Source organism: Salvelinus alpinus, chromosome 3 (assembly GCF_045679555.1).
Source record: "Salvelinus alpinus chromosome 3, SLU_Salpinus.1, whole genome shotgun sequence".
NCBI classification, from domain to species: Eukaryota; Metazoa; Chordata; class Actinopteri; order Salmoniformes; family Salmonidae; genus Salvelinus; species Salvelinus alpinus.
Genome location: NC_092088.1, coordinates 109,263,825 through 109,272,837, shown reverse-complemented (window position 1 = coordinate 109,272,837; position 9,013 = coordinate 109,263,825). Strand labels below are relative to the sequence as shown.

The 9,013-nt window shown below is 44.4% G+C and overlaps 1 protein-coding gene across 45 annotated transcripts in view; it reads right to left on the bottom strand.

Moving 5' to 3' along the window:
* The window catches only part of LOC139571681 (ankyrin-3-like), a 408,808-nt gene that overhangs the window by 193,230 nt on the left and 206,565 nt on the right, over positions 1-9,013 (bottom strand). For all 45 annotated transcript variants that reach the window (XM_071394781.1, XM_071394785.1, XM_071394780.1 and 42 more), the window contains one exon: positions 7,445-7,543. In XM_071394781.1, the coding sequence (XP_071250882.1) occupies positions 7,445-7,543 (99 nt within the window). The remainder of the gene's footprint in view (positions 1-7,444; positions 7,544-9,013) is intronic.

The window sequence follows — 9,013 nt, the reverse complement described above, 5'->3', positions numbered from 1 at the left end:
TTATAGTAATACAGACAATACAGCCATTATTATAGTAATACAGACAATACAGCCATTACTACACTACATTATTATAGAAATACAGACAACACAGCCATTATTATAGTAATACAGACAATACAGCCATTATTATAGTAATACAGACAATACAGCCATTACTACACTACATTATTATAGTAATACAGACAATACAGCCATTATTATAGTAATACAGACAATACAGCCATTACTACACTACATTATTATAGTAATACAGACAATACAGACATTATTATAGTAATACAGACAATACAGACATTATTATAGTAATACAGACAATACAGCCATTACTACACTACATTATTATAGTAATACAGAAAATACTGCCATTATTACAATACATTATTATAGTAATACAGACAATACAGCCATTATTATAGTAATACAGACAATACAACTATTACTACACTACATTATTATAGTAATACAGACAATACAGCCATTATTATAGTAATACAGACAATACACCCATTACTACACTACATTATTATAGTAATACAGACAATGCAGTTGGTTACTAAAAAACAGAAGTTTAAAACATCTAATCAATCACAGGCTAACACAAGAAATGTACATAACAATAACGAGGCTATATACAGGGGGTACCGGTAGCAAGGCTATATACAGGGGGTACCGGTAGCAAGGCTATATACAGGGGGTACCGGTAGCAAGGCTATATACAGGGGGTACCGGTAGCAAGGCTATATACAGGGGGTACCGGTAGCAAGGCTATATACAGGGGGTACCGGTAGCAAGGCTATATACAGGGGGTACCGGTAGCAAGGCTATATACAGGGGGTACCGGTAGCAAGGCTATATACAGGGGGTACCGGTAGCAAGGCTATATACAGGGGGTACCGGTAGCAAGGCTATATACAGGGGGTACCGGTAGCAAGGCTATATACAGGGGGTACCGGTAGCAAGGCTATATACAGGGGGTACCGGTAGCAAGGCTATATACAGGGGGTACCGGTAGCAAGGCTATATACAGGGGGTACCGGTAGCAAGGCTATATACAGGGGGTACCGGTAGCAAGGCTATATACAGGGGGTACCGGTAGCAAGGCTATATACAGGGGGTACCGGTAGCAAGGCTATATACAGGGGGTACCGGTAGCAAGGCTATATACAGGGGGTACCGGTAGCAAGGCTATATACAGGGGGTACCGGTAGCAAGGCTATATACAGGGGGTACCGGTAGCAAGGCTATATACAGGGGGTACCGGTAGCAAGGCTATATACAGGGGGTACCGGTAGCAAGGCTATATACAGGGGGTACCGGTAGCAAGGCTATATACAGGGGGTACCGGTAGCAAGGCTATATACAGGGGGTACCGGTAGCAAGGCTATATACAGGGGGTACCGGTAGCAAGGCTATATACAGGGGGTACCGGTAGCAAGGCTATATACAGGGGGTACCGGTAGCAAGGCTATATACAGGGGGTACCGGTAGCAAGGCTATATACAGGGGGTACCGGTAGCAAGGCTATATACAGGGGGTACCGGTAGCAAGGCTATATACAGGGGGTACCGGTAGCAAGGCTATATACAGGGGGTACCGGTAACAAGTCTATATACAGGGGGTACCGGTAGCAAGGCTATATACAGGGGGTACCGGTAGCAAGGCTATATACAGGGGGTACCGGTAGCAAGGCTATATACAGGGGGTACCGGTAGCAAGGCTATATACAGGGGGTACCGGTAACAAGTCTATATACAGGGGGTACCGGTAGCAAGGCTATATACAGGGGGTACCGGTAGCAAGGCTATATACAGGGGGTACCGGTAGCAAGGCTATATACAGGGGGTACCGGTAGCAAGGCTATATACAGGTGGTACCGGTAGCAAGGCTATATACAGGGGGTACCGGTAGCAAGGCTATATACAGGGGGTACCGGTAGCAAGGCTATATACAGGGGGTACCGGTAGCAAGGCTATATACAGGGGGTACCGGTAGCAAGGCTATATACAGGGGGTACCGGTAGCAAGGCTATATACAGGGGGTACCGGTAGCAAGGCTATATACAGGGGGTACCGGTAACAAGTCTATATACAGGGGGTACCGGTAGCAAGGCTATATACAGGGGGTACCGGTAGCAAGGCTATATACAGGGGGTACCGGTAGCAAGGCTATATACAGGGGGTACCGGTAGCAAGGCTATATACAGGGGGTACCGGTAGCAAGGCTATATACAGGGGGTACCGGTAGCAAGGCTATATACAGGGGGTACCGGTAGCAAGGCTATATACAGGGGGTACCGGTAGCAAGTCAATGTGCAGGGGTAAAGGTTAATCGAGGTAATTTGTAAACTGGCTATGCATAGATAATAAACAACGAGCCAGCAGCTACTCTTCCTGAGGTTTATTATGGATCCCCATTAGTTCCTGCCAAGGCAGCAGCTACTCTTCCTGGGGTTTATTATGGATCCCCATTAGTTCCTGCCAAGGCAGCAGCTACTCTTCCTGGGGTTTATTATGGATCCCCATTAGTTCCTGCCAATGCAGCAGCTACTCTTCCTGGGGTTTATTATGGATCCCCATTAGTTCCTGCCAAGGCAGCAGCTACTCTTCCTGAGGTTTATTATGGATCCCCATTACTTCCTGCCAAGGCAGCAGCTACTCTTCCTGGGGTTTATTATGGATCCCCATTAGTTCCTGCCAAGGCAGCAGCTACTCTTCCTGGGGTTTATTATGGATCCCCATTAGTTCCTGCCAAGGCAGCAGCTACTCTTCCTGCCCTGAAGCCTTCTTCACAACAATTGAACCGCTCTTCTTGAAGTTCTTGATGATCCGATAAATGGTTGATTTAGGTGCAATCTTACTGGCAGCAATATCCTTGCCTGTGAAGCACTTTTTGTGCAAAGCAATGATGACGGCACATGTTTCCTTGCAGGTAACCATGATTGACAGAGGAAGAACAATGATTCCAAGCACCACCCTCCTTTTGAAGCTTCCAGTCTGTTATTCGAGCTCAATCAGAATGACAGAGTGATCTCCAGCCTTGTCCTCGTCAACACTCACACCTGTGTTAACGAGAGAATCATCGACATGACGTCAGCTGGTCCTTTTGTGGCAGGGCTAAAATGCAGTGGAAATGTTTTTTGGGGGGATTCAGTTCATTTTCATGGCAAAGAGGGACTTTGCAATTAATTGTAATTCCTCTGATCACTCTTCATAACATTCTGGAGTATATGCAAATTGGCATCATACAAACCGAGGCAGCAGACTTTGTGAAAATGTATATGTGTGTCATTCTCAAAACTTTTGGCCACGACTGTACAACTGTGACCTGGCCAAGATAAAGCAAAGCAGTGCGACAAAAACAACAACAACACAGAGTTACACATAAACAAACGTACAGTCAATAATACAATAGAAAAATCTATGTACAGTGTGTGCAAATATAGAAGAGTAGGGAGGTAAGGCAATAAATAGGCCACAGAGGCGAAAATAATTACAATTTAGCATTAATACTGGAGTGATATACAGTGGGGAGAACAAGTATTTGATACACTGCCGATTTTGCAGGTTTTCCTACTTACAAAGCATGTAGAGGTCTGTAATTATTATCATAGGTACACTTCAACTATGAGAGACGGAATCTAAAACAAAAATCCAGAAAATCACATTGTATGATTTTTAAGTAATTAATTTGCATTTTATTGCATGACATAAGTATTTGATACATCAGAAAAGCAGAACTTAATATTTGGTACAGAAACCTTTGTTTGCAATTACAGAGATCATACGTTTCCTGTAGTTCTTGACTAGGTTTGCACACACTGCAGCAGGGATTTTGGCCCACTCCTCCCTACAGATCTTCTCCAGATCCTTCAGGTTTTGGGGCTGTCGCTGGGCAATACGGACTTTCAGCTCCCTCCAAAGATTTTCTATTGGGTTCAGGTCTGGAGACTGGCTAGGCCACTCCAGGACCTTGAGATGCTTCTTACGGAGCCACTCCTTAGTTGCCATGGCTGTGTGCTTCGTGTCGTTGTCATGCTGGAAGACCCAGCCACGACCCATCTTCAATGCTCTTACTGAGGGAAGGAGGTTGTTGGCCAAGATCTCGCGATACATGGCCCCATCCATCCTCCCCTCAATACGGTGCAGTCGTCCTGTCCCCTTTGCAGAAAAGCATCCCCAAAGAATGATGTTTCCACCTCCATGCTTCACGGTTGGGATGGTGTTCTTGGGGTTGTACTCATACTTCTTCTTCCTCCAAACACGGCGAGTGGAGTTAGACCAAAAAGCTCTATTTTTGTCTCATCAGACCACATGACCTTCTCCCATTCCTCCTCTGGATCATCCAGATGGTCATTGGCAAACTTCAGACAGGCCTGGACATGCACTGGCTTAAGCAGGGGGACCTTGCGTGCGCTGCAGGATTTTAATCCATGACGGCGTAGTGTGTTACTAATGGTTTTCTTTGAGACTGTGGTCCCAGCTCTCTTCAGGTCATTGACCAGGTCCTGCCGTGTAGTTCTGGGCTGATCCCTCACCTTCCTCATGATCATTGATGCCCCACGAGGTGAAATCTTGCATGGAGCCCCAGACCGAGGGTGATTGACCGTCATCTTGAACTTCTTCCATTTTCTAATAATTCTAAAACAGTTGTTTCCTTCTCACCAAGCTGCTTGCCTATTGTCCTGTAGCCCATCCCAGCCTTGTGCAGGTCTACAATTTTATCCCTGATGTCCTTACACAGCTCTCTGGTCTTGGCCATTGTGGAGAGGTTGGAATCTGTTTGATTGTGTGTGGACAGGTGTCTTTTATACAGGTAACGAGTTCAAACAGGTGCAGTTAATACAGGTAATGAGTGGAGAACAGGAGGGCTTCTTAAAGAAAAACTAACAGGTCTGTGAGAGCCGGAATTCTTACTGGTTGGTAGGTGATCAAATACTTATGTCATGCAATAAAATGCAAATTAATTATTTAAAAATCATACAATGTGATTTTCTGGATTTTTGTTTTAGATTCCGTCTCTCACAGTTGAAGTGTACCTATGATAAAAATTACAGACCTCTACATGCTTTGTAAGTAGGAAAACCTGCAAAATCGGCAGTGTATCAAATACTTGTTCTCCCCACTGTATGTGCAGATGATGATGTTCAAGTAGAGATACTGGGGTGCAAGAGGAAAATAACAATATGGGGATGAGGTAGTTGGATGGGCTATTTACAGATTGGCTGTGTACAGGTTCAGTGATCGGTAAGCTGCTCTGACAGCTGATGCTTAAAGTTAGAGAGGGAGATATAAGACTCCCGTTTCAGAGATTTTTGCAATTCGTTCCAGTCATTGGCAGCAGAGAACTGGAAGGAAAGGCAGCCAAAAGAAGTGTTGGTTTTGGGGATGACCAGTGAAATATACCTGCTGGAGCGTGTACTACAGGTGGGCATTGCTATGGTGACCAGTGAGCTGAGATCAGGCAGGGCTTTACCTAGCAAAGACTTGTAGATAACCTGTAGCCAGTGGGTTTGGCGACGGATATGTAGTGAGGGCCAGCCAACGAGAGCATACAGGTCGCAGTGGTGGGTAGTATATGGGGCTTTGGTGACAAAACGGATGGCACTGCGATAGACTACATCCAGTTTGCTGAGTACAGTGTTGGGGGCTATTTTGTAAATGACATCACCGAAGTCAAGGATCAGTAGGATAGCCAGTTTTACGAGGGTATGTTTGGCGACATGAGTGAAGAAGGCTTTGTTGCGAAATAGGAAGTCGTCTGCATAGAGGTCGATCAGAGAATCACCAGCAGCAAGAGCGACATCATTGATATATACAGAGATAAAAGTCGGCCCGAGAATTGAACCCTGTGGCACCCCCATAGAGACTGCCAGAGGTTCAGACAACAGGCCCTCCGATTTGACACACTGAACTCTGTCTGAGAAGCAGTTGGTGAACCAGGCGAGGCAGTCATTTGAGAAGCCAAGGCTATTGAGTCTGCCGATAAGAATGCGGTGATTGACAGAGTCGAAAGCCTTGGCCAGGTCGATGAAGCCGGCTGCACAGTTCTGTCTTTTATCGATGGCGGTTATCATATCATTTAGGACCTTGAGCGTGGCTGAGGTGCACCCATTACCAGCTCGGATACCAGATTGCATTGTGGAGAAGTTACGGTGGGATTCGAAATGGTCGGTGATCTGTTTATTAACTTGGCTTTCGAAGATTTTAGAAAGGCAGGGTAGGATGGATACAGATCTATAACAGTTTGGGTATAACAGTTTGGGTCTAGAATGTCTCCTCCTTTGAAGAGGGGGATGACCGCGGCAGCTTTCCAATCTTTGGGGATCTCAGACGATACGAAAGAGAGGTTGAATAGGCTAGTAATAGGGGTTGTAACCATTTCAAACTGCAGCTCTTTGTTAAGTATTGCAGTCATTTCAGTCGCTGTAGTAGTTGATGTGTAGTGCTGAGTCATCCGCAAACATAGACACTCTGGCTTTTATCAAACCAGTGGAATGTCGTTAGTAAATATTGAAAAAAGTAAGGGGCCTGGACAGCTGCCCTGGGGAATTCCCTGGGGATTATGTTGGATTATGTTGGAGAGGCTCCATTAAAATAACACCCTCTGTGTTCTGTTAGACAGGTAACTCTTTATCCACAATATAGCAGGGGGTGTAAAGCCATAACACATACATTTTTCCAGCAGCAGACTATGATCACTAAATAGTTAGTTAAATCGCTAACTAAATAGCTATCCGGACTATCTGCATTGACCCTCTTTGCATGAACTCTTTTGACTCATCGCATACGCTGCTGGTACTGCTTATTATCTGTCCTGTTGCCGAGTCACTTTACCCCTACTCATATGTACATATCTACATCGATTACCTCGTACCCCTGCATATAGACTCTGTACTAATACCCTGTGTATATAGCCAAGTTATTACCTGGTACCCCTGCAGATAGACTCTGTACTAATACCCCGTGTATATAACCATGTTATTACCTGGTACCCCTGCAGATAGACTCTGTACTAATACCCCGTGTATATAACCATGTTATTACCTGGTACCCCTGCAGATAGACTCTGTACTAATACCCCGTGTATATAACCAAGTTATCGTTACTCATTGCATATTTATCCCTCATGTTATTATTTTCCTATTATTTTCCGCTCTGCATTGTTGGGAAAGGCCCATAAGCATTTTACTGTTAGTCTACATCTGTTATTTACAGTATGCACCTGAGACTGTGGGTGTGTCTAAAAGGGGGAGGTCCTAGACTCACCTGAGACTGTGGGTGTGTCTAAAAGGGGGAGGTCCTAGACTCACCTGAGACTGTGGGTGTGTCTAAAAGGGGGAGGTCCTAGACTCCGCTGAGACTGTGGGTGTGTCTAAAAGGGGGCGGTCCTAGACTCACCTGAGACTGTGGATGTGTCTAAAAGGGGGCGGTCCTAGACTCACCTGAGATTGTGCGTTGATGTTAGCTCCGCTGGTCACCAGCTCCTTCACTACATCCACCTGACCAGCCAGAGACGCTATGTGGAGAGCTGTGTTCCCTTTCTGGAAAGACACAGGGAGGAGTGAGTGAGTGAGTGAGTGAGTGAGTGAGTGAGTGAGTGAGTGAGTGAGTGAGTGAGTGAGTGTGAGTGAGTGAGTGAGTGAGTGAGTGAGTGAGTGAGTGAGTGAGTGAGTGAGTGAGTGAGTGTGTGAGTGAGAGATGGGTGGGGAGTATTTGAGGGGTTATTAGGGTATAACAGAGAGAGGAATGTCAGTTACATAATGTGTCATGTCAGTCAGAAACAGCCGCTGTTCTGTTACTTCCTCTAGCATCCTCTACATATAACTCTTCTGTTACTTCCTCTAGCATCCTCTACATATAACTGTTCTGTTACTTCCTCTAGCATCCTCTACACATAACTGTTCTGTTACTTCCTCTAGCACCCTCTACATATAACTGTTCTGTTACTTCCTCTAACATCCTCTACATATAACTGTTCTGTTACTTCCTCTAGCATCCTCTACACATAACTGTTCTGTTACTTCCTCTAGCATCCTCTACATATAACTGTTCTGTTACTTCCTCTAGCATCCTCTACATATAACTAACTGTTTTGTTACTTCCTCTAGCACCCTCTACATATAACTGTTCTGATACTTCCTCTAGCATCCTCTACATATAACTGTTCTGTTACTTCCTCTCACATCCTCTACATATAACTGTTATGTTACTTCCTCTAACATCCTCTACATATAACGGTTCTGTTACTTCCTCCAGCATCCTCTACATATAACTGTTCTGTTACTTCCTCTAGCATCCTCTACATATAACTGTTATGTTACTTCCTCTAACATCCTCTACATATAACGGTTCTGTTACTTCCTCTAACATCCTCTACATATAACTGTTCTGTTACTTCCTCTAGCATCCTCTACATATAACTGTTATGTTACTTCCTCTAACATCCTCTACATATAACGGTTCTGTTACTTCCTCTAACATCCTCTACATATAACTGTTCTGTTACTTCCTCTAGCATCCTCTACATATAACTGTTCTGTTACTTCCTCCAGCACCCTCTACATATAACTGTTCTGTTACTTCCTCTAGCATCCTCTACATATAACTGTTCTGTTACTTCCTCTAGCACCCTCTACATATAACTGTTCTGTTACTTCCTCTAACATCCTCTACATATAACTGTTCTGTTACTTCCTCTAACATCCTCTACATATAACTGTGCTGTTACCTCCTCTAACATCCTCTACATATAACTGTTCTGTTACTTCCTCTAGCACCCTCTACATATAACTGTTCTGTTACTTCCTCTAGCACCCTCTACATATAACTGTTCTGTTACCTCCTCTAGCATCCTCTACATATAACTGTTCTGTTACTTCCTCTAACATCCTCTACATATAACTGTTCTGTTACTTCCTCTAGCACCCTCTACATATAACTGTTATGTTACTTCCTCTAGCATCCTCTACATATAACTGTTCTGTTACTTCCTCTAACATCCTCTACATATA